General features: G+C 57.1%; 2 protein-coding genes across 4 annotated transcripts; one reads left to right on the top strand and one right to left on the bottom strand.

Annotated features, from left to right (window-relative positions):
• Positions 1-142: 142 nt before the first annotated feature.
• LOC133345437 (protein O-GlcNAcase-like) lies at positions 143-18723 on the bottom strand. Of its 3 annotated transcripts, none has more exons than XM_061556166.1 (18): positions 18541-18723; positions 15316-15367; positions 14589-14686; positions 13594-13724; positions 13110-13281; positions 12572-12670; positions 11673-11957; positions 10720-10872; positions 9921-10061; positions 9284-9735; positions 8593-8925; positions 7136-7310; positions 5273-5358; positions 4432-4536; positions 3952-4043; positions 3230-3428; positions 2628-2787; positions 143-2040 (listed from the first exon to the last, which is right to left on the bottom strand). In XM_061556166.1, the coding sequence occupies exons 1-18, from the start codon at positions 18656-18658 to the stop codon at positions 1904-1906; spliced, it is 2988 nt and encodes a 995-aa protein (XP_061412150.1). In that variant the 5' UTR covers positions 18659-18723; the 3' UTR covers positions 143-1903. The 3 variants fall into 3 exon arrangements, with proteins under 3 accessions (XP_061412150.1, XP_061412152.1, XP_061412151.1); XM_061556168.1 differs by having other exon boundaries at positions 9296-9735; XM_061556167.1 differs by having other exon boundaries at positions 10720-10869.
• Positions 18724-20956: 2233 nt separating this feature from the next.
• Positions 20957-25743, top strand: LOC133345435 (mucin-2-like). The gene is made up of 4 exons (XM_061556164.1): positions 20957-21176; positions 22877-22979; positions 23323-23484; positions 24259-25743. The coding sequence occupies exons 1-4, from the start codon at positions 21057-21059 to the stop codon at positions 25284-25286; spliced, it is 1413 nt and encodes a 470-aa protein (XP_061412148.1). The 5' UTR covers positions 20957-21056; the 3' UTR covers positions 25287-25743.
• Positions 25744-25953: the final 210 nt, after the last annotated feature.

Genomic DNA, 25953 nt, shown 5'->3' with positions numbered 1-25953 from the left:
CGTGCGTCCACGCAGACCCTGCAGCGCCACCACCGCCGCTGCCGCCACCGCCGCCTCCAACCCCCACTCTCGCCAAATTCCACAGCGCGCCCAAGCAGCTGCCACCATTCATCTGAGGTCACAGACACCAGGACACTTATTCTTCCTGTTGCTTCCAGCACATTTTTATTCGTATCGTCATCACCACGATCATCGTTTACGCTCCGATTCGCAAAAAAAGGGGAACAGAAACAGTGGTAACCACGTGGTCGCTGTCGTCATTATTATTACTATTACTACTATTACTACACAGAACGTATGTACAGGTAATGTACACGGGACGAGCCCCCCAGATCCCACACGCCACGCCGCCCTGCACCCTCGGGTCACAACGCTGCACCCCAGGCCACGCCGCTTTGCCCTGATGGAAGGTCAACCTCCGAGGCCTGCCCAGGGCAGGGCATGAGCACTGTGGATGAGGGGCATCAGGGGCAGCAGTGGGGATCGGGGGCAGCCTGAGACAACCTTGGCAGCAATGGGCAGTGGAGTGAGATCTGGGTCAACAGCACCAACAACCTGTACATCATCGTAGCCAACATCGCCATCATCGTCACGAACGCCATCGTCGTCAGAGCTGTTGTCGTAGTCATCGCCAAAATCGTCATCGTCAGCGTCATCAGTGAACGTTTATATTTCCGTCAAAACAACGGAACCCACACGTTCATAAATCAGGGTGGGAGATCCGTAAAAAGGTTTAGCGAACAATTCATTCAAGGAATGCTAAACAAAAAACAATCATCATCATCGTCGTTATCCGGGATGAAGAGGATAGTGAACGCTTAGAACGAGTATAAAAACAAAAATCAGAGTTTGGTTGTGAACATCGCACGAGGGGTGATCGGAGACGCGGTAGGGGGAGACTTGGGGAGACATTAGGAGCTGGGGGGAGACTCGGAGAGGCACGGAGGGTGAGCAAAGACACGGGGAGACACTGACGTGGAATATCCAGACTCAGTACTTCGGCCCATCAAAAGTTCCGGGTCCTGGTTTTGCAAATTCCCCACGACGGCAGCTGCCCAAGGGAAGTACGCGAGGCACCGCACGTCACTCACACCGCACCGCACCACACCGCACCACACCACACACCGCACCACACCACACACGTACACCGCACCACACCATACACGCACACTGCACCACACCGCACCACACCATACCATACACGCACACCGCACCACACCGCACCACACCATACACGCACGGCACTCGCAACATTCATACTGCCTGGCACACATCACCCACCTGACCACCGACCACATATACCACTCACAATATGCCTCACACGCCACCCAGTCACCCACCACACAGAGCGCCACACACACCACACATCAAAGCTCACACAATCCACAGCATCGCACACAACTCACACCACCGCCCACACACACACGGACGTTGCCAGAATATTACACCTCCATAGCTTAAATTCGACCCAGTCCGTCTGGGTTGGCGACACAGAAAACATTTCCGCACAAGGCACACCACATCCATTATACCTCTGGCTATGGATGTGTTGTCGACTCGTCACACGCCACCTACTCCAGTCCGTGAGTGACCCGAAAAATATTGGGCAAGAAATGAATCCCCGCTTACACCCAACAGACATTCACGCACGCACACACTCGCAACCGTTTGTGTCAGCCTAGCCCCGCCCGGCAGCTGCTGACAGGAGGAGGGCAGCACACCGTGCCACACACACCGCCATGGAACACACACGCACACCTCCACACCGCCCCTACTCGCCAAACCGAGTGGGAGATCCCAGCTCCACCAGCCAGCTGCAATGCCACCACCGCCGCCGCCGCCACCGCCGCCGCCCGTCGCGTGAGCCAGTCCGGCACGGGGGGCAGGGGACGGCGCGGAGGGGTCAGATGGGGCGGCCCAGGAGGACGGCGTCTTTGCAGAAACCTTCGGCCATGGGGACCTCGAAGAATCCGAGTTTGGTGTAGAACTCCGTGTTGCCCTTGTCGCTCGCCTTCACCTCGCAAAACGCACCCTGCGATCCTGCGTACGCGTGCGTGTGAGAATGTGTGTGTGTGTACGTGTGTGCGAGAGCGTGTGTGTAAGAGTGTGCGTGTGAGAGTGTGTGTGCGAGAGTGAGAATGTACGTGTTTGAGAGTATGTGTGTGCATGAGAGTGTGCGCATGTGAGCGTGTGTGTGAGCGTGCGTGTGTGAACAATTGTATTATTAATGTATTAGTCCAGATCTCGCCATGGCAGACGTAGCACACGATCCGAGACGGCGATGCCCTTGCACAACTGCACATGAGAAACGGTGGTGCTTTTCATGAGCACAAGTGCCCGGTCCGTCCCTGGGGTGGTCCATTACAACAAATACAGCAGCAGCATCATTATCTGAAATTACAAGAATGATAATAAATACGCTCGTTTACCCGGGAGAACCTCGCCGAGTCTCAAGGGTCCTGCCAATTTCTCGCGGGAGTAGGGGGGAAACGTTGCTGCTGCTGCGTGTGATCCCCAATGAGTAACGTGGAGGTGTTTAGTCAGCACTGCGATGTTCGCAGCGAACGCCGCCTGAGCTCGCCTGCTGCCCGGCAGCAGTGGCGAGCGAGCGAGCGAGCGAGCGGTACCGTTGGCCTTGAGGGACGAGAGCAGGCAGCCCATCATGCTCTTGGCAACGCTGGGGTCGGTGACCCGGCTGTGGATGTCCACGCGCACCAGCGACGGGAAGCGCGATACCAGCGTCTCCGGGGGCACCCGCGCCTCCTCGTGGAAGCTCAGCATCACCTCCTGGGCGGAGGGGGGGGGGGTGGTGGGGGCAGGGGGTGGGGTGGAGGTGAAGTGGGAGGCGAGTCGGAGAGAGCACGGCAAGTAGGGAGGGCGACAGGGATGGAGCACGATCAGCGATGCCACCGTGGCCAATGCCGCCGATGCCACCACCAGCACCGCCACCGTGGTCGCCAGCGCCTCGCTACCAAAGCTTCCGACCATCTCCCCGTCATATCCAGCAGCTACTGCTGCTGCTGCTGCACAACAGAAGATGGGGGAGCACTCACACTTTACCCCAGCACACGCGACCGGTGAACCCATCTGTACGCGCTAATTCTTTCGACTGCTGCGCGAGGAGATTGACGGACAGCAGGTCCGGCGTGCCGCTGACCGTGACGCGGCCGTGGCGGCAGCGTCCCGACAGAGGGACACGCGAGTGGCGTGATCATCGCCGCGGTCGTACCAGCGAGAGGGAGAGCGCGTCGTCCCCGGTGGCGGCGGGCCGCGTGTACTTGTCCTGCATGGCCGGCAGCCAGGCCACCTCGCAGCGGCTGAAGAAGGACTTGGCGTCGACGGAGCCCAGCGCGTAGCCGCACACGCCCTCCTCGTCCTCCAGCACGAAGCAATACTCGGGGCTCAGCGACAGCAGGCTGCCCACCAGCCTGCTCGCGAGACGCAGGACACGCGCGGCGAGTCACGCGCGGCGAGTCACGCGCGGCGAGTCACGCGCGGCGAGTCACGCGCGGCGAGTCACGCGCGGCGAGTCACGCGCGGCGAGTCACGCGCGGCGAGTCACGCGCGGCGAGTCACGCGCGGCGAGTCACGCGCGGCGAGTCACGCGCGGCGAGTCACGCGCGGCGAGTCACGCGCGGCGAGTCACGCGCGGCGAGTCACGCGCGGCGAGTCACGCGCGGCGAGTCACGCGCGGCACGGGCGACTCGTAACGCGCGTAACGCGTCAGGCTCGTCTCTACGAACCGCGCGACATGCATGGCACACGCTACGCAACGCACACGCTACGCAACACACACGCCACGTTTCACACAACGCACGCGAAGCACGGGAAGTTACGCACGACCGACACGATGCGTTACAGACATCTAAAACGGCGGTTTTCAAGGCCAAGACGAGCGTTCACGTGTGACTGTTGGCTGGAGTGCCGGCAGGAGCGCCACACGAAGCTCACCGGTCTCCGATGAGGTCGGGGTTGTCCGGGAAGAGCTGCGTGCCGTCCAAGCCGTCGGCGTACGTCTCCCGGCACACCTTGTAGGCGGCGGCCTGGCGAAGACGCGACAAGAACGCTCGCATCTCCCCCCCACCCCCGTCTACACAGCCAAGCCCCGCCAAGTCTCAAGATGCTCTTACAGAGGGTCCTGCCATATTGGGCAAATTTCCTCGTAAAATAACAGGAGCGTGGCGAAAACCCACCGTGTACATCAAGGGGATAAGTTACAATTCCGCAGCCCCGTGAGGCCAGCAAGGCCCACACAACTTCCTGCGATCCACCAACCCTCTTCGTTGGTGGTCACATGACCACTCGCGCGGTCCACTGCCCGGATCTACGCCGAGCGCCGAGGGAAAGGCGATTCCTGCACCAACACCGGCACCGGTCAGACGGCACCGCCGGGGGTGGGGGTGGGGAAGAAGAGGAGGGGAGGGGGCTCACCTCGTCCTGCGGGAGGTACGGCCGAATCGTGTACACCTTGGCCGTGGGGGGCAGCGGCGGCGGCTGGAAGAAGAGGTCGTTGGCGCCGTCGATGGGCAGCATCCGCTGGGGGGGCCACGCGACACGACGGGGAATCAGTGCGAGCCGACAGCGCGGGAACTCCCGTCGCGACCTGACGCGCCGAGCTGACCTGTGACCCACCCTGCCCCGGTCTGGCAGGGGCAGGGTGGGTCACCTGCCATTAAGACGTGGGGGGCGTGGGGGGCGTGGGGGGCGTGGGGGGGTGGGGGGGTGGGGAGCGTGGGGAGGTGGGGGAGGTGGGGGGCGTGGGAAGCATAGGGGAGGTGGGAGGGTGGGGGGCGTGGGGGGCGTGGGGAGGTGGGGGGGTCGGGAGGTGGGGGGCGTGGGGAGCATAGGGGAGGTGGGAGGGTGGGGGGCGTGGGGGGCGTGGGGAGGTGGGGGGGTCGGGAGGTGGGGGGCGTGGGGAGCGTGGGGAGGTGGGGGGCGTGGGCAGGTGGGGGGGGTGGGGAGGTGGGGGGCGTGGTGGGAGGCCATAGAGGAGAGAGGTGCCATAGTTGAGGCTGGATGAGGCAGCAGGGGTAAGGAAATGGAGGGCGAGGGAAGTGAATATTGAAGGCTGGACGTGGGCACGCAGTGGCCAACTCCCCTTCGAATGACATCACCGGATCTTGAACGCACAGCGTGAAGCGGACGGTGCGGAGCATTGTACGCTGAACACACCCGGCGATATCAACCAGCACGACGAAGGTGAACGAGAGATGATTATGATGATTATGAGGATGTAGCGAGACGAGCGTTGGCAATGTGTTGCGCTGCTCACCTGTAGCTCGCCGGCGAGACCACCGCGGAACACCCACGGCTCCTGGTCTCCGCTCAGGAACTGCGAGTGGGTCTGGCTGCGGCACCCTGTCACGGCACACGGCACACGGCACGCGCATTCACAACCACGAGACGGCATGCACCGCCGGTCCATAGGCGCGACGCGCGAGCAATCGTGGCGAAGGGCGAAACCAGAAAAAGTTCACATACACGTTCACACGCTCACCCACACGCTCGCACACACACTCGCACACACACGTTCACACGCTCACACACACGTTCACACACACGCTCGCACACACACTCACACGCTCACACACACACTCGCACACAAACACTCGCACACACACGTTCACACGCTCACACAACAAAATATAATAATTTATTCTACCCTTTCTGGCAATAAAGCAGGTGGTAAGATGTTAAAACACCAAACTGAAATCTTTTGCAAAGAATCATATCTGCATTAACCACATATACTTGTGGTGAACATGCAATAAAAAATATGCTCTGATAGTATATGCATAGTATATGCATATTCTATCAGAGGATGTTCTTGGCAGAGGAGGTCCCATGATGTAGCTGCTCACCGCGAGCTCTTAATGTCCTGATAGTGGTATTCTCTTTGTGCTGTTCACCTTTTGGAGTCATCTGGTCTAACACTGTTTGAGACTCGGCTCTAAGGAAAGCTGTCTCTGGTGTGGACCACGAGTATATGTAGTTAATGCAGACGTGGTTCCTTGCAAAAGGTGTCAGTTTGGTGTTTTAACATCTGAACACCTGGTTTATTTCCAGAAAGGGTAAAACCTAATCTTATATTTTGATACTGGCAATGGCGGTCCCATGATATCACACACATTTACACACACACGCTCACACACACACTCACAACAGCAACCGCCATTCGCCACTAAGTGGTGGTGATGTCACCACGACGCTTGTGCCAGGCCAAGTGCACACTCACACGCTCACAGACAAAGACATCCCACACTGCACTACCCCACACTATTGCTGGGTCACGCTGTGTTTGCAGATTTCCCGTGGGATTTTGCGGAAGCCTCTATCACTTTCATTTCTCTTTGCGAGTGGAAACCGGGCGTCCGTACTTCAAACGCACCGAGAAGAAGAGGCCGGTTCGGGGCCGAGGGACCGAACCGGGTCGCCGGCTCACAGGCCTCGACAGCCGCCCCCTTACCAACTCTCCTACCTTCGTCCGACCCCTGAACTCTGGCCCACAACCCCGGCAAAGCTGCCTGCGCGAGTGAGCTCGTGCCCGCCGCCTCCTCGCCAGGCACCTGGGGAGAGACAGGGAGGGAGCGCACCACCGCAAGAACCCCCCCCCCCCCACCAGCCCCGCCGCCCGCACGGGCCGCCACCCGAGCCCCACCGGTGACCAACGTGCCGCCACTCTACCCACAAACCGCTCTCTCGCTCGCCACGCCTCTCTAAAGCCAAGTCCTGGTGAGCTTCGCTTGGCCAGGAATGGAGAGCACCGGGCTGCGCTGGCGAGCCGGGTGAGAGCGTGGCGAGAGGGATCGGTGCGGGATGGGTGGCCGTCCCCGCGGGGGAGATGCGACCGTGCAGTTTGACCTCTGCACGTCACCGGCTCGCTGCGCAATCGGAACAGCGCGCAGAGGAACGCCGCCCCCTACTGGCAGACCAATGTCCACTTGCCGGCGGGTGCCGCCCACAGCTTGTGCCACACAAGGACCCGCGCAACTCTTTGAAAAACCTGGCTCCCTGCCCCCTCTATCGATCACCTCTATAACTCCCTCTCCTCCAGAAGGCGCCCCCCACGCCCACAGAGACAGCCCCCCCACAGGTAGGACCCCACGTGGACGGCACACCGCCGCGTTGTGCCCACCCAGCCACTTGACGAACGACTTGACCATGGAGACGATGCCCTTGATGTCCCAGATGTAGGGGTAGAGGTCGTAGAGGACGCTGCGGTTGGCGATGCTGGAGAGGCGCGTGAACATCTGCGTCACGCGGTTACACAGCTCCTCGAAGGCGAGGGCACGGGCTCGCCACTCCTCCTCCTGTGAGAGCGACGGAGAGAGGGGGGAGGGTGAAGGAGGGTGAGTGTGGGGAGAGAGGGGGGAGGGTGAAGGAGGGTGAGCGTGGGGAGAGAGGGGGGAGGGTGAAGGAGGGTGAGCGTGGGGAGAGAAGGGGGTGGGTGAGGAGAGGGGGAAGGGTGAGTGCAGGGAGAGAGAGGGGAAGTGAGCGCAGGGACAGCATGTGCACTGACATAGCAACACGACTATGGAGTCGTCAACACAGCTGAAAATACAACAAACAACAACACAGCCACACAGCACAGGCACTGCATCACAGCCATAACGTTACACGAACAGCAACGTAGCCGCACACAACTAAATGCACGGCAATGTGGACACGCGCACACAGCAACGCACATCAACACGGAGACCCATGCACACAGATACTACACACAGCAACACGGATATACAGCTACACATATGTAGGGGTTATTACGGGAGAAACGGCGGACAACAAACACAGGGCTGTCGGCACTCACATACACGGGGGGTCACACCGACGTCCGCATCAGTTATTGCCCACGCCCCCAGCCCTCGGAGGCGATCCCTATAAAAGGTGGAACCCAAAGAGCTCGAGGCAGTTCGACACGAAGCTGACCAGTGAAGATCCAAGACTCGGAGATTAGGCCCTGGGACTCCCCGGTCTCGCCGTCCTTATAAGGGCCGAGCCGGGTAAGCCAGTGGCGCGGCCCAAGAGCTTCCAGACCGCTGCCCTTATCAGGGCAAGGCTGGTTAGCTGGTGCCGAGATCTGTGCTTGCCAGGGCCAGATGAGTCAGCCTTCCGTAGCCCAGTAGAGGAGGACTGGGGGACAGGACAGAGGGCTTAGTACTAGGGTGGGTTTCCCATAGTACGGGTGAAGGGGCCGATACCCCTTCAACTATTGTATCTGTCCCGGAGTTAATAAACAGTGTGTCTCAACTTCCTCATCGTCTCCTCATCAACTTACTACACATACATAAACAGAACCACACACAAGCACCAAAATCACAGATCCCCGTATTACCTTAAGAGACTGTTATGGAACGCCTATTAAGGCCGGCACGCCACACATGGCACAAGGTACTCATTTGAGGCTGAGTCGACCTAGTAGAGGCCCAAGACCGGTTCAGATAATCGTCACCGATGTTGGCTGCGTGCAGGAATCGAACTCAGGTCGCCGGGTTCGTAGTCCAGCGTGCTAAACACTCCACTATCACTCCCCACAGCACCTCCCATACTACAGTACACGGCACCGCACACGGCACCACAGACGGCTGCACTCACGCGCTCTTTGTTGGGCTCGGCGACGCTCCGGCTGCAGCCCACGGCGCTGCTGTTGACCTTGAGCCAGTGGAATTCGCGCAGCAGCTGAGCGGCGCGCGGCCCGTGCTCGTACGGGAGGTAGAAGAGGTCGGCGAGGAGGTCCAGGTCGTCGGCCGTCACCGGATCCACGGCCGAGGACTTTCCCCCGCTCCCCGCCGCCGTGCCGGCACCGCCGCACGGGATCACATCGTCCGTCTGCATGGGCCACGCCTCGGCCTGCATGCTCCTCCCATCCTCCTCCTCCTCGACAACGACGGCATCGATGTTGCCACGCAGGAAGTCCGGCGTTCCGACCTGGAGAGCGAGGAGAGAGGGACGCACGGGGAGCTTCGCGGGGTGAACGCTACGGACGGGATGCCATCGAGCGAGCATGACCCCAACGAGAGGTCAGGCTCGTTTTATACTGCCCCCCCGCCACCCCACCCTTCACTGTAGTCTGGAACATCCCTTCCCTCCATCCGTCCGTGCAGTTGACTCAGGCTTAGGACCTTTGCCTCTGACTGCCTCTCTGTTTAAAAGCAAAATGGACAGCAACTTCAAATATGGTGACATTTGGATGCTCACTCGCTCGCTTGCCCACTCACTCCCTTTCTCGCCCGCTCATTCACCCAATCACCCGCTCGCTCGCTCGTCCACTCATCCCCTCACTCACCTCCTCACTCACCCCCTCGCTGACGCCGTGCGCCGGGCTGCCCTCCGCCACTCCCTCACGCTCCGTATCAATCGGACGCATCTCCCGGTCGGGCGGCGTGGCGGGCGCGGTGCCGCCGGACCCCTCCTCCGTGCCGCCGGGCCCCTCCACGGTGCCGCCGGGCGGCCCCCCGTCCGTGGCCACGGGGCCACCCGCGGCGCCGTCCAGGTCGGTGTCCATCGGCCGGGGCTCGCTGGCGGTCACGGCGTCCCCGCAGTCCGGCTTCTCGCACGCCGCCGTCTCCATGGGCTCCTCCACCACTGGTTTCGCACCGGCGCTGTCGTCGACGGCACCGCCGCTGCCACCGCCATCATCCACATCGTCCCCCCCTTTAACGAGGTCTCCGCCTTCCTCTTCCACCTCCTCGTCAATGCCCAAGAGCGGCTTGGGGTCGATCGCGGAGTCCGGGGAAGCTGTTGGGGAGATACGGGTAGACACGGGTCAAAGCGCAGAGATACACGGAGACACACAAAGGGAAAAACACAAAGGGAGACAAAGGGAGAGAAGGGACACGTGGGGATTGAGTGCTGGAGAGCGATGAGGAGACAAGGGGATGGTATTAGAAAACTACAACTATAATTGGAGGGAGGGCCCCCACCTGGCAGGGTGGTGGAGGATGAAGACATGATGGGCTGCTGGTAGATGGAGGTGCTAACGGTTGCCATGGAGGCAGCCGGCAGGGACACGGTGATGACGTTGCTGAGGCTGGTTTTGGGTCCGCTCCCTGTCACTTGTCTCCCTGTGGGGCAGGGGGGATGGAGGGGGAGGGAGGGAAGAGGAGAGGATGGGAGGGGGGTCACGACCATGGCTGTTACAGTAGTATTGCTTGCGTAACTGGTAGCCGAGTAAAAACATCCAGACCAATAAATGTAGCGCATTTACCTTTGAAACAAAGAAATGTGGGAGAATCAACCACGTGGTGGCTTAGGCTACTGTGCTGTTTGTACGTCCACAAACGCCTCCGACGTGCCATGGGAATCGGTCAGAAACCAGTAACCAATTCTGAAAGCGGTTGCCGGTTTAGCAGGTTACCATTTATCAACCCTAGCCGCGTCTCAGCCAGCACTTGCCAGCAGAGTCGGCTCTTGGGCAGGTGTAGCGAGTCGGTGAATCTCCCTTCCTTACCCGGCAGGCTACACGAGTCCGGTGAGACGCGAGAAACGTCATCGCCTCTTTGGCAAGGGCAGCCTGGGTTTCATCCAATCCAAAGCTAACAATAATACAAACAAATGTTTGAATAAGGTTACTTGAGTGCCTGCTGGGTGGGCGGGGGTGTTGTTTGTGTCTGTCAGGTAAGGGTGTCACCTGGCCGATAGGTGAGCTGACAAGTAAGTGGAGGGCTCAACTGGTTGAAAGGTGAGTGGACAGGTGAGCAGACGGGTGAGGGGAGGGCTCACTGGGCTGCTGGGCGGCGAAGTCGTGGAGCCACTCGACGAGCGCGAGCTTGAGCGCCGTGCGGGGGCTGTAGAGGATGTCGGTCTCCAGCTCCTCGTCGCTGCCCTCGTTCTCCAGCTTGATCTGCACCGACACCGTGCTGTCCTCGCTGCCTGCTACACACACACACGCGCACAAAGACACCACATGTAACCCACGCAGGATGTTGGGCCAAGTCCTGTCAAAGAAACATTTTACGTGTTTAAGTTCCCTTTGGAAAGCGTTGAGATCAGACGCAAGGCCTCTTATTGCGTGAAGTGCTCCTAGACGGCGTGAAAGAGGGAGGCTTTCTCGCACAAATCACGGTCGTTAAATTTGATTTTGTCGATTCCAATGAGCCAGCGGCAATTCTGATGTAACTTGGGAGGCAGCGAGCAGCCCAACTGAAGCTCCCTGGCACTTCCTGATATGAGGCAACTTCTCGGATCCACCACAAGTTCAGGATCGACCGATTCTTGGCACGTCAACTAGGAGTGTAAGAGGTCAGCCATTCCTGTAAATATGAAGGCACGAGATGACGAACAGCTCCATAAGCAGCGATTAGGATTATTTTAAATCAATGCTGAATTTTGCAGGAACGTAGCCAGTAGCGCGATTTCATCACCGGAGATATCATAATCAGAATCTTTATTTATACTGAAGGAATCCAATGAGCTTGGTCTTTTTCACAGATGTCCAGTCGGGGCAGGTCGGAACATTACAACAATACAAATTCATCACAGGGGTGGCAAAGTGTGTAATGGGGAGCAAGGTAGCACTCTGGCTGCAGTGTGTGCTCACCGCCACAACAACCGTCACTTCCGACCAGCACGGTTGGCTACGTACGGTGCGAAAGAAGTTCAACATGCGTACAACCGTCACAACCGCAACAACAACCGCCGCAACAACAAGTACAACGCCAACCGCCAAAACTGACCCATGACGGCATCCTTGCGCACGCCGTGCATGTTGGAATGGTACCACGTGGCAAGCGTGTGCACCGCCACGAAGTTGGCCTCGAACTCGCAGTTGGGGTTGGTGAGGACGCCGTTGAGCCGGGGGATGAGCTCCGAGGAGCGGCCCTTGAAGGGCCCCAGGAAGAGGCGCTTCTGGTCGTAGTCGTTGGCGTGGATGTTGTCCCAGATGACGGGTCGGCGCTTCAGCACCTTGGACACTTCCTCCACCGACTCCAGGGAGATGTCCTTGGACACCACCTTGGGGCCTGCGGTGGCGGCACACGAGTAAGTGGCGCACATCCGAACCGGTGGAGGAAATTACATATTCCTATGGTGGGGACCGGTCCATCCATCTGGTTTCCCTATTCACCTAAAAAGGATTATGGACGTTAGTGGGATGAATAATGCTAAACCACAAGGATCAGCCAATCTATATCTCAACCAGTACGTTGTTAATTTACTTTGTTTTATTTCTGTGATTGTCCTTGTTAACCCAGGAAAGCCTCACTGAGTCTCAAGACATTTTTTTCAGGAGGGTCCTGCTAAGTTCTTGCAGTAGGGGATAATGGTGCAGTGTAATGACAACTGAAAATTTTTTCGGTAATTTTTCAGCATTGCGATGTTTGGTTAAATACATTAACAGTTGCACTGTATGATTATTTTAGCCACGCGAGGAAACTGGAGAACCTGGAGAAAACCAACGGAGAAGAGGGGTGAACAGACAAACTCCAGGTGGAAAGGCACCCCCGAAAGAGTCGGCAATCGAACCCAGGCCCTTCTTGCCGCGGGGCCCAAGTGTTACCGCTGCACTACCGCCACCCTGCCACCACCGAAGCCCTCCGTTTAAAACCGTGTGCGAGGGTCTCGGGCGCGTACGCACCTGTCCACAGGACGTCGATGTTGGGTAGCAACTTCTCGCCCACTGTCTGCAGGTACGGAGACTGCGCGGGATTGGGGTAGCACAGGGAGCCGCAGTATTCTGCACGCCGCACCAAGACAAAGAGCCACTCGCAATCAACAGGGAGGGCAGGAGGCTGCGTGGCTCAGGGGTCAGAGACGCCGAGAGCCTGGATTCAAATTTGGGATCCAGCCACCCGTCGTGTGCGACATCGTGAGATGACGTCACGCGTGACGACGTCATGGGGAAGCAAGGCTCGCCCGTGGCATATGACGTCATCGCCTAGGCTAAAAGGACTCATTCATTAAGCACCGTTTTTTGTTTTCATTAACCTTTTCATCAAATGGGTCTGTTTTCTATAGGTTAAAGTCCCTACAAGCAACACAACTAACCACAAAATGTAATTGATATTGAACAATCTTAACGAGAGGTATTGCGACTACCCCGCCCCCCGTTACACACGACCGCTGGGGCTGGAGTCACGCCAAGGCGGGAGCGAGGGGCGGCCGCACGCACTCACCCGTCGGGCAAAACATGAAGGAGGCGGGCTCGCCAAGGTGCTGGTAGACCTCGTTAGTGACGGACACCTGCGCGTAGGCAAACGAGGTGAACACCTCCTTGTCGGCAGGGCACATGTTCTGGTCGATGTCATCAAAGAGAAGGGCGAATCCACGGCAGCCAAACTGAGAGACCTGCGTGGAGGGGGAGAGGCAAGGGAAATACGGGGGGAGGAGGGGATGAATGAGAATGTCCCGTCTCATGGTTCAATGTTGATTCTTAAGCCTGCAATACACGAACCCAATCGCACACGTGATAATTGATATTTTTATATGTATACAAATTATATACAAGTGGGCCAACGTGGAGAAGTACAGTCAAATGACCCCCGATCCCACGACCCGCGCGACTGTGGGGAGATCCTTGTCCAGCAACGTGCTGACAAAAGGGGCCACACGTGGACATGAACAGTGAAAAATTGGGCACACGAGACGGTACGAGCGCACCTGCTCCAGCTTGCGCTTGAGTGTCACCACCTCCTTGGGGTTGGAGAAGGACATGTCGAGGCCCGGCGAGATGGCGTACACAAACTCCACGTCATGCTCGCGCGCTGCCGCGATCAGCGACATCAGCTGATCTGTGGGAGGGGAGGCGGGTCGCACGGCTCGACCTGCGTTAGCCACTCATGGCTCACACCACCGGCGGCGCAAAAGAACCAGCGAAAACCAGCCAGCCTCTACGGAGAACCGCACCAGAGCCCTGCACGAGACTCGCTCTGTGGACTTCTCCAATGTGCTTTCGGGTTGTACGATGTCCGACGTTTCGTTCAATGTGCTGGGAGCTCCTTAAGGAACTGAATGGAGCAGGTCACTTCAGTCGATTACGTGAGGAGTTGCCAGCTGCTGCTGGTGTTTCCGGTTGTTGACGCCGATTGGCTCAGCTCTGAGAAATGTATTCAGGTTCCTGAAAGCGCCTCTCAGCACAGTGTAGAGAAGAGTAGGGTGACAGTGTCGAGAAGAGTATGGTGAAATGAGAGGGGAGAGGCATGACTGTGTGGAGTAGAGTGCGACGAGAGGGGAGAGGTAGGAGAGCGCATTGAGGGTTGTTACAGGAGGTTTATCTTGGCATTATAACATACGCATATCTAATCAACACCATACTGCCAAATAAAAACAATCCTCCTTTATTTATCTAGGACACCCTCTGATCTCAAATCCATTTTTCAACAGGGTCCCGAGTTTGGATGCTGGACAAATTCCTTTTGTAAGTCCTTTAAATGATTAAACCTCAGCTCTCCGGATGTTCTCGTGCCCAGACCTGCCCCGTACCAATCATCTCTCCACCTGAACACACGCGCAAGCACTAACTGCGAACCGCGGTCACGAGGAACAAGCGACCATTTACAAGGAAACGGAACCAGAACACCACAGCACACGCCGGCAGCCGAGAGTCTCAGTGACTCCGACACCATAGCTGCCGCAGCCGCCACCACAACACCTACCGGCCTCCTCCACGGAGTACATCTCGCGCCAGAACATGCGGTGCTTGCTGTCATCCTTGGGCGCGTACATGTAGGTGTTGAGGCCCCAGCGCTGCATCCTGCCGGGCGAAAGCACATCCGCTATGATGAGATGCGCCGCTCACTTGCCCTCAAAATAACGTTGGTGGAAATACCGTGACCCGCGTGTAACGGGTGTCATCTTTGGGAGAGGCCTAAAATCTTTTAAATATCGGAAATGTTTTAAAAATCGCACTCATTAAGCTCAACATTTTACAAGGGTGCAAAGCGTTGCTGCCTTGTGATTATCTGCATCTCCATGGTGCTTTCCATTCTCTCTCCATGCTGGAGCGGGCAGTCCCAGTTTAGTTCTGTACTGTAACTACTGTGGCATTGGATTGTACGTTCCAATGGCACCGCAACAGGCAACCAAACACCGGCAATTGATGCAAACCGAGGAGCAGGAAACTGAGCACCAGCAACTAGCAACGAATCATCAGCAACTAAGCATCAACAAACAATGCAAATAACAGCATCAGTAATGTATGCAGCCAGAAATTAGAAACTAGTAAAAAAAGCAATTGGCAACTCAGCATCAGCAACCGAGCACCAGCATTCGAAGCAACCAGCAACTTACAACCAGACGCCAGCAGCCAAGCACTGGCAATGAATGCAGTGAGGCAATGCACTCGGGGTGGCTCGGGTGAGTGCATGGCGCCACGTTCCTCACCGCTTGAAGAGGTTCTTCCTCTGCTCCATGGTCCATGGTCTCCCGTAGAATCCTGAGAGGGGAGACAGAGAGAAGGGGACCCCAGCCAGGGAGTCCAGAGTAGGGGTTTGTTAGGGGTTCCTCGCTACTTAGGGAAGAGGCAGTGGCAGGGGTCTGGAATGCTGCACCCCTGAAGTCGGTTAATGATGATGATGTGCTATGGAGGAACAGAGACAATGTGATGATGCTAGGTTTTGATATTCGGTACAGAGCTTCGGGAGATGTGGAGTGAATGTATATGCCAGTAATTAATGATTGCTGTCTAAATGTCACCAAGGACTTACATTTGTATGGTTGTGATTGTAATTGTTGTCACCGCATTATTTTTTTTCATTTTAGTGTTAAATAAATAAATGTATTATCCTCAAACAAGCTGACACAAATCACTTGGTGATGCTGCTGCGTTGGTGGTGATGCACAAGCACAACGAACAAGAAACTCCACACATGCATCAGTAGCAGTAATAATGATGATGCCTTAAAAGGAACCCACATGTGCTCAGGTCATTGCCCGAAGCGCCGCCGAATATACACATCTCCTTTAGCGTTAACACGAGATGCGGTTATTGTGGATGCAAGTTCACGTCCAGAACAACGAACACATCAACAGGGAAAAATAACAGCATCGACAACAAGAACGGCAACCACAAAAACAGAAAAAATACAGGAACAAACAACTACAAGTACTTTAACAACATCAACAGGCATGCCATGAGCATCAACAATAAACACAATGACAACAACTATGACAACACCATTATCCACAAAGTCAAAAACATGAATTTTTTAAAAGAATGTGTCAGCACCCAAATCAACAACCACAGAAACCACAGCAACAACAACTCGCCATTCAACAACGGCACCACCAAAGACCGTGATTGCATTCACAACGCAATCAACACTGTAGCGACAGCTTTAATTCATAATTTGACCCAAACAAGAAGAAAAAAAGCACTATAGATTTAAAAACCACCACAAAAAATTAATTATATTACGAACAAAAGCAGCAACTACGACACCGCTGAGGCCTTGGCACAGCGGCGCTCGGCTAGTTGCCACGCCGAGACCGACGTGGGGGGAGCCCGCAGGCAGGGAAAGGCCGAAGGGGTCTCGGCCAGGCGAGATTTCAAGATGCAATGAAAAAAAATAAACCATAAACCCCCAGCGAGGTTTATACAGCAGCGTGTAATGTGCGTGTGTTTGTTTTTGTGCATTTCGCGTTTTATTGACGCAATGCAATAAGCAGCGAAGGTTCGTCAGCCCTCTGAGGAGCGCAGGCGTTGTAGAACTACGAGGCGCTGCTGGCATTGGTGCAGTCCCTCGACTTGAGGCGAATCATCACCAACAACATCATCATCCTCACTCCCACCACCACCATCATCACCATCGACATCACCATTATTGCCACCACCAGCGAGCACATGACAATTATATACAGAGCTGTGGCAGCAGGAGCACCAAACAACTCGCCACATTCGGTCTTAAAAGAACATTAAACATATTAAATATAATCGGCAGAGGTGTGGACTCGAGTCATGTGACTTGGACTCGAGTCAGACTCGAGTCATGAATTTGATGACTTCAGACTCGACTTGGACTTGCATAACAATGACTTTGTCCCACCTCTGATTTAATCGGCGACGCTTCGGGCAATGGCCCTTCCACACAGCACATCCCCACAAAACAATTTATCACGACCATCATCATCATCACGACCGTCACCGCTTTCATCACCGCTAGAATGATCACCATCATCATCACAACTCCATTCAGCGGTTCATCATTGGCAGCAGCATCACCCACATCATCACTATCACAACAATTATCACAACGCTCATCAGCACGTGCACATCAGCACAATCATCATCGCCACCAGCAGATAAAGCAGATACCGCTTTGTCGTAATTACACAGCGGGTTCTCTCACCGCCATAGTAACGTGGAATTGTCAACACAATCCCAGCACTTTTCGATCGGCCCTTCCCAATGAGTGGTGGCTCTAAATCACTGCGCAGTGATTGATTATATTTTTATCAGACAATTAAGGCGATATTCATGTTTAGAGGCACACTCCTCACAGATAATGAACATCAGCACGCGATGGGTCGATAAATTCCGCTCGTTGTGCAGGCGCCCGATGGATGTTGCTGCCACCGCCGGGCCGCGAGGGGAGGCGACGGCTTGCGAGGGCCTTCGTCCAGCAGTGGATCGAGCACGACTAGCGACGACGATGCCCATCACTCAATCTGGGCGATAAACGACGCGACCGACGAACGAAGCTGACGGATGAATCGAGTTTCGGTGTTAACCGCGCGGATCCGTGCAGCTGTGGACAGAGCACGCCGGAGCTGCCCCCCCTGTGTGTTTGTGTGTGTGTGTCTGTGTGTGTGTGTCTGTGTGTGTGTGTCTGTGTGTGTGTCTGTGTGTGTGTGTCTGTGTGTGTGTGTCTGTGTGTCTGTGTGTGTGTGTCTGTGTGTGTGTGTCTGTGTGTGTGTCTGTGTGTGTGTGTCTGTGTGTGTGTCTGTGTGTGTGTGTCTGTGTGTGTGTGTCTGTGTGTGTGTGTCTGTGTGTGTGTGTCTGTGTGTGTGTGTCTGTGTGTGTGTGTCTGTGTGTCTGTGTGTGTGTGTCTGTGTGTGTGTCTGTGTGTGTGTGTCTGTGTGTGTGTGTGCGCCTATCCTCCACACCCTGTGTGTGTGTCTGTGTTTGTGTCTGTGTGTCTGTCTATGTGTGTGTGTCTGTGTGTGTGCGCCTACCCTCCACCACCCTGTGTCTGTGTGTGTGTGTCTGTGTGTGTGTGTCTGTGTATGTGTGTGTGTGTGTCTGTGTGTGCGCCTACCCTCCACACCCTGTGTGTGTGTGTGTCTCTGTGTGTGTCTGTCTGTGTGTGTCTGTGTGTGTGTGTCTGTGTGTGTGTCTGTGTGTGTGTGTGTGTCTGTGTGTGTGTGTGTCTGTGTGTGTGTGTCTGTGTATGTGTGTGTGTGTGTGTCTGTGTGCGCCTACCCTCCACACCCTGTGTGTGTGTGTCTCTGTGTGTGTCTGTCTGTGTGTGTCTGTGTGTGTGTGTCTGTGTGTGTGTCTGTGTGTGTGTGTGTGTCTGTGTGTGTCTGTGTGTGTGTGTGTCTGTGTGTGTGTGTGTCTGTGTGTGTGTCTGTGTGTGTGTGTGTGTCTGTGTGTGTGTGTGCGCCTACCCTCCACCACCCCGCACGAGAATTTCCTCTTGGAGCCGCTGCCGCCGTGCGCCGCTCCTCCCTGCGCCATGGGGGGCGCGTGCGCCTCGTGGGGGGGGTCCCCCTCCTGCTGCACCATCTCCGCCGGCCTGGGACGCGAGCTCCGATTGGGGGGCTCCGATTGGGGGGCTCCGATTGGGGGGCTCCGCGTGGGGGGGGGGGGCGCGGAGATTCCGAGCAGCGAGCGGTGGAGCGGGCGCGCGCGCGGTCTCACTCGCGATTCCCTTTCCTCGCGATTCGCGCCGTCGCGTCGATTCCCGGCCTAATTGATCGTCGATTAGGGTCGCCGATTCGTAATTGCGTTGGTAAATCGGTTAAGTTTGTCGAGAACCGTCGATTAATATATTTCTTACGATTATCGGGATTTTAAAGGTAGTAAATAGAGTAATAAGGTCGCTCGATTCGCACTTGTAGAGGATACAGGACTCAATTTGGGTAATCGATCACCTTACGTAGCGAATAATAGCCAAATCGATTCCTATTTTTGCAAAGCGCACAGTTTATCAATCAATGAGAGCGGAGCGAGTCAATATCGAAGGGGGGGTGATTGATCCTCACCGCTTCCTTCCCATCCTTCCAATCGTCGATTCCAAGGGGCGCGAGTCCCCACGACCCATTGCCGATTGATCGATTCTTCCCGCCGCAACTCGGGGCCGGATCGCCGACTCGGCTCTCCGCCGTTAGCGTCGGTCAATGGAGCACAGCAGACAAAGGTTCCCCGGGTAGCCTTCACCGGACTGCCGGGGCAACTGGGGCAAGTGCAGCTACCGAGTTGCAACCTACGAAGGGCGGAGCGGCACTCGAAGGGGGCGGTGCGATGCCAGCCCCACGCCCGGCTGCGTTTGTCTCGCCGGTGCTGATATTTACACACCACCGGGTAACACGCGTTTGAGGCTGAGTCGACCTAGGGGAGGCCCGCGACTGGTTCAGATATTCGTCTCTGCTGTCGGGGATCGAGCTGGGATCGCCGGGTTCGTAGCGCAGCGCGTTAATCGCTGCGCCACCGCTCCTCGCACGTGTCCCGGTGGGGGTCTCGAACCCAGCCACGTGTCGCTGCGAGACCTCGCCAGCCAGCCTGCCACTCGCCGGCGACGGCGTCTGGAGACCTTCATCCAGCAGTGCATAGACCATGACGATGTTATACTCTTAGGTTTTGTCGGTAAAGTCACGTAGGTAAAAATAAATAATAGAAATAATAACATAAATAAAATTATTATAATAATTGTATTTCTATTATGATTGTATTATTAGGGCCACTTGCCACTGGGGAGTCCCCTAGGCGAGGACTGCCACACGCAGTGCGCCGAGACATGCAGGAAGCTAAGCAGGGCAGTGCAACACCACCGCCCGTTGTACCGCACTCCTATGTTCACCCACATCTCTTGCGGGTCGTTCACAGCTATCTTCATTTAAACGAACCAACACCACCATCATCATCACCCCACACTGGGCAAGAACTCCCCGTGGTCGCGTGGATTTTTCTCCGGACCCTCCGCGGTTTCCCTCCACATTTAGAATCAACATCACCACGCGTTCAGAGTATTTGGCTGATGTCAATTTCCACACGATGGTGAGCCACTTCGTTGGTCTGACATTTGTGGCCAGGTCGCTTCCTCAGTAGGCATTACCTGTAGGCATTACCTGTAGGCATTACCTGTAGGCATTACCTGTAGGCATTACCTGGCCACATAAACAGAGTTTAGTTTTAACTCCAGTGGAGTCAGTGCCACCCTGGAGGGGATACCCTGGAGAGGGGGTCCTACAGAAGGGGTGGGGGGTGGAGATGGGGCCCTATAGGGGGGGACCCCTACAGCGAGGACCCCATAGAGAAGGGGACATTGAAGAGAGTTCAAGTTCATTTATTAGGAATAGCCCTGTGAGCCATTCGGCTCTTGAATCGGGTGCAACCGCAAAAAACAAAAACATGAACAAAAAACATCTTAAAGTGAATATGTGACTAAGTGCAAACAGAACATCCAAGAAAAGACAGCAAAATATTGCAGAAATAAACACCGTACACCAACGCTGTGTGCAAAAATCCCAGTGGGATGCAAGTCAAGCAACAACAATAACAACCATAAGACAACTTAGATTAAGAGAGGACCCCACAGAGGGGAAACCCCATAGACCCTATAGAGAGGAGACCCCACAGAGAGAGGAGCCGTTGCACCGGGAGGGGACGCAGCGAGCCCGCGGTGGTGGCGAGAATCTCCGGCGCTTATCCGCTCTAGCAAATGTGAGGTGCATAACCGCCGCGCCTTTCTCGGTACGCAGTGGGGCGTTGTGGATTTCCCAGCCGGGATAAGCGAACCCCCGTCGCGGGCGCCCCCTGGCGGCCAGGCCGGGTCCCCGCGCACGTGTGCGGCGGGCGGCGGAGTCCAGCACCAGCGGCGGCAGCAGCAGCAGCAGCCCCGTGTGCGTGGGCAGCAGAGGGCTGCCCTTCCCCTGCCCTTCCCCTGCCCTTGCTACTGCCGGCCATGGGGGTCTTTCCAAGGGGACAGAGACCCCGGCGAGGGGGTGCCGAAGGGACCTGGTTGGCGGCGCTCCTCGCCCTCGTGCTGTGCGACTCGCTGTGGCCACGGCTCGCCCGCTGCGAGGTGAGCAAAGGGCATCCGGGAGAGGGGATGTAGTGGCAAGGATCCCACAGAGGGGACCGAGAGAGGGGATACTACAGATGGGACCCGAGGTGATCCTAGGGTAACGTCGAAGGATCCCTATAGAGGGGAGCCGAGAGAGGGGATGTTGAAAAGAGGACCCCTTTTAGGGAACCATAGAGGACCCTGGAGAGGGCATCCTAGAGAGGGTAACCCGGGAAGGGACCCCATAGGATCCTACAGAGAGGACCCCATAGAGTGAACACATCCCGGGTTGCGATGTTACCGCAACAGCAGCACCGCTGCCAATTCGTATACAGTACAGTGCTACTGTACATCCCGCAGACTAAAGCCCTAAAACCCCGAACCCTAATCCCGCCCGCCAATCCTAGACCTGGCCCTAAACCTTAACCCTAGCCCCAACCTTAACCCTAGCCCCAACCTTAACCCTAGCCCCAACCCATACCTTCACCCTAGCCCCAACCTTAACCCTAGCCCCAACCCACACCTGAACCCCAACCCCAACCTGAACCCTAGCCCCAACCCACACCTTGACCCTAGCCCCAACCCACCCCTTGACCCTAGCCCCAACCCACACCTTGACCCTAACCCCCAACCCACACCTTGACCCTAGCCCCAACCCACACCTTGACCCTAACCCCCAACCCACACCTTGACCCTAGCCCCAACCCACACCTTGACCCTAGCCCCCAACCAACACCTTGACCCTAGCCCCAACCCACACCTTGACCCTAACCCCCAACCCACACCTTGACCCTAGCCCCAACCCACACCTTGACCCTAACCCCCAACCCACACCTTGACCCTAGCCCCAACCCACACCTTGACCCTAGCCCCCAACCAACACCTTGACCCTAGCCCCAACCCACACCTTGACCCTAACCCCCAACCCACACCTTGACCCTAGCCCCAACCCACACCTTGACCCTAACCCCCAACCCACACCTTGACCCTAGCCCCAACCCACACCTTGACCCTAACCCCCAACCCACTCCTTAACCCTAACCCCCAACCCACACCTTGACCCTGGCCCCAACCCACCCCTTGACCCTAGCCCCAACCCACACCTTGACCCTAGCCCCCAACCCACACCTTGACCCTAACTGCTAACCCACACCTTGACCCTAACCCCCAACCCACACCTTGACCCTAGCCCCAACCCACACCTTGACCCTAGCCCCCAACCAACACCTTGACCCTAGCCCCAACCCACACCTTGACCCTAACCCCCAACCCACACCTTGACCCTAGCCCCAACCCACACCTTGACCCTAGCCCCCAACCAACACCTTGACCCTAGCCCCAACCCACACCTTGACCCTAACCCCCAACCCACACCTTGACCCTAGCCCCAACCCACACCTTGACCCTAACCCCCACCCCACCCCTTGACCCTGGCCCCAACCCACCCCTTGACCCTGCTAACCCTGACCTTCACTGCTGATCCTCAACCCGAGCTCTAGCCCCCACCCTCCGACCCCGACAAGGAGACCCAACCCTGCCACGAGCCCACGCCCTGATTCGAGCTCTGACCCCAATACCCTCACGCTCTCCCTGCTCCCACCGCCTGCACCCACCCCGTGCACCCTCCCCACCCTCCCATCCCCTGCTCCCACCCTCGGCTCCCACCTTCTACACCCACCCTGCTCCCATCGTCTCCACCCACCCCGTGCCCCCCGCAGGCCAAGGACGTGTGTCTGGGTCTCAACGAGCAGCAGTACTACTGCGAGAGTGGCCACTGCTGCGGAGACAACGGCTGCTGCACCTACTACTACGAGCTGTGGTGTGAGTACCTACTACTACTACTACGGGCTGTGGTGTGAGTACCTACTACTACTACTACGAGCTGTGGTGTGAGTGCAGTACCGCTCCCAGTGGCTGGCAGCGGCCACCACCTTACACAGGGGACCCCAGAGAGAGTGTTGAGAGAATACCCGAGAGACCCTAGAGAATATTTATTGCATGTGGAAATAATAATTGTTTACAATTCAGAATAGATTTTTGAGAGAATTTGAAAACAGATTCAGCAGTGGTTGGATAACGCGATGTCTCGCTTGAGACTGCATCGAGCGTCTTGAAGGCGAGGTCCGGGAAGGCGTCGGGCTCTCTCCGCCGCCGTGCCCCCCAGGGTTCTGGCTGCTGTGGACGCTGGTCGTGGTGCTGAGCTGCTGCTGCGCCTACCGGCACCGGCGCTCGAAGCTGCGCTCACACCAGCGCGCCAGGCAGCGTCGCATCGACATGCTCGCCTACCGGGGGGCCTGCAACTACCCGGGCCCCCCACTCGACATACGTGAGTGGCGCAGAGGAGGGGGCGGGTGGCACGGGCATGGTCACACAGAGACACACAGACAAAGATCCCCCGTATAGCCTGAACAAACTGTTGGGCCAAGGGCTGTTAGCGAGTAGCACTTGTGAAGGTCGGCACGGAACATGAGGGGGTGGGTGGCCAGCACTACGCCCGGCTGCCTTTGTCTCCAAAGTGGTGATGTCCACTAAACATCGCACCAGGTACTCATTTGAGGCGACACACACGGACACACACAAATGGGGGTACGTGCAAGAATACAACAACAGCCACCATTCCACACGGTGATGTCAGAACGGCACCTGTGCCAGGCTAGGTGCACCGTGAGGCTACGGGAAGTGTCAAGGCCCGCTGGCAAGAGGTGACAGAAGAGACCCAGGTGCCATGGGTTCACTTAAATGACTGGCACATGCACCAGCTGTGCTCCTCACTGTGCCAGTAGTGACACAAAAACACAAGAGCACACGCATTGGCACACGCATGGGCACACAATCAGAAACGTGCCCACACATACGCTATCACCCCCACGCATGAGTGTCTGCATTTTAACCAGATGAGAGCCTTAATCAGGTCAAGTTATTCGAGAACCCCTCCAGAGGGTATTTGGCCTACTCTTGCATGCTGACCAAGTACATATGGGAGTGGTGAATTTTGTTGTTGATGTTATGTTGATGATGTTGTTGGGTGATATTGTCGATGTTGTTTTGATGTTATGTTGCTGTTCATGTTGCTGTTCATGTTGCTGTTTCATCTGTCCAGGCCTCATGGCCGTATGCAACCTGCCGCCCTACGAGGAGGCCATCCTGACCCAGGCCGACACGTCACCGCCGCCCCCCTACAGCGAACTGGGCCCCCAGCAGGAGGGGGGGCTCGATGTGGGCCCCCCCCCCACGGCCAGCTCCGACTCCAGCCTGGGGGGGGCCATGGTCATACTTCACCGTGCAGACAGCTCCCCCGAACCCCACACGGACCCCAGCGACTACCGCCCCTCTGCTTCCCCTTCTCCTCCTCCCGCCCCTCCGCCGCCTTCTCCTCCTTCTTCTCCGGCCGCCACCACCGCCACTTGGAGCGCGACCTCCGAGGATGATGAGGGGGGCTGTGAGCCCCCGGCGGCGATGAGGGCTCCGCAGGAGGAGGAGCACGGCGGGCAGGGTGCAGGACAAGGTGCTGGCGGAGAAGTGTGCGGCGTGGAGCCGAGCCGCGATAAGGAAGTAGCAGTGACCCTGACCTCGACCCCGACCCCAGCCTCAACCCCAAACCCGAGCGTGACCCCGAGCGTGACCCCGAGCGTGACCCCGAGCGTGACCCCGGGCGTGACCCCGAGCGTGACCCCGAGCGTGACCCAAAGCGTGACCCAAAGCGTGACCCCAAGGCCCGGTTCCGGCAAGAAGCGAGCGCGCTTCTATCCTCGTCTCGACGTCACTGTGGAGATCACCGATGGACAGGAGAGCAGGACCACGACACACCAGGAGGAACCGCCTGGTAACCATGGCAATGGCGATGATCGTGATGACGGAGGAGGGGGAGAGTTTGGGTGTGGTGACGACGACGATGATGGTGAAGAAACGGATCATTTTCGTCACCGCCGACTGACCGGAGATTCTGGGATCGACGTGCGACCTCCTGACCCTGTGTGTGACGATGATGATGGTGACGACGAGGTCATGGAGAAGGATAAAGAGGTGGCACTCGTCCATGGGAGACTCGCCGCAGAGCTGGGCGCCAAGGTCCACAATGGGGGGCAGGCGAGCGCCTCCCAAAGCAGCCAGCTGGCGAGGACCCCTTGACAGCCCCCCACCAATGATAAGCCGGTCCTGCGCCAACTCTTGGGCTGCAGGGCCTCCCACAAAACCTGACCTGGGCCTTGCAATCGGAAGGTTGCAAGTTCAAACCCTGGCTGGGATTCTAATCTCGTGCGGGGGCCGTGCCGCCGCGTGCTGTTTGGCACGATGTCCGACGTGCCGCTCTACGTGCCGAATTAATGATCGCTGGCGTTCTCCCTCGAGTATTCGCCGTCGCGAGTTCTCGACCCCGATCGCTCGGTCCGGGCCACGGAACGCTCGGGGCTCCCGAAGCTGCTCCCGGCACGTGGAGCGGAACGTCGGACGACGTGCCCGACAACGCGTAGCGGCACGATCCTCGGAAACGCGGAGAGGAGTGGGGGGTGAACTGCGGGCTGCGGTCACCCACTCCTGCCTCCACCCCCCGACCCCCCCACACTCGCAGCCCCTCCCCGTGAAATGCGGCTGTTAGACTCGGCAGCTGGAGATGCGGTCGCTGTGGAAATGAAAAGTGTTCTGTCATTGCATGTTAACGCTTCATAAGGTGTGGGGGGGCAAGTATCTCGAGAGGAGGGTGGCCCATACAAATAGAGGGGACACGATATAACAACAATAACGATAATATTATTACTATAGTCATTTATTTACCTACGCACTTTGATCCTTGGTAATC

This window comes from Lethenteron reissneri, chromosome 22 (genome assembly GCF_015708825.2).
Source record: "Lethenteron reissneri isolate LAM-NWPU_2019-01 chromosome 22, ASM1570882v1, whole genome shotgun sequence".
NCBI classification, from domain to species: domain Eukaryota; kingdom Metazoa; phylum Chordata; class Hyperoartia; order Petromyzontiformes; family Petromyzontidae; genus Lethenteron; species Lethenteron reissneri.
This window is presented reverse-complemented; position numbering and strand designations above follow the sequence as displayed.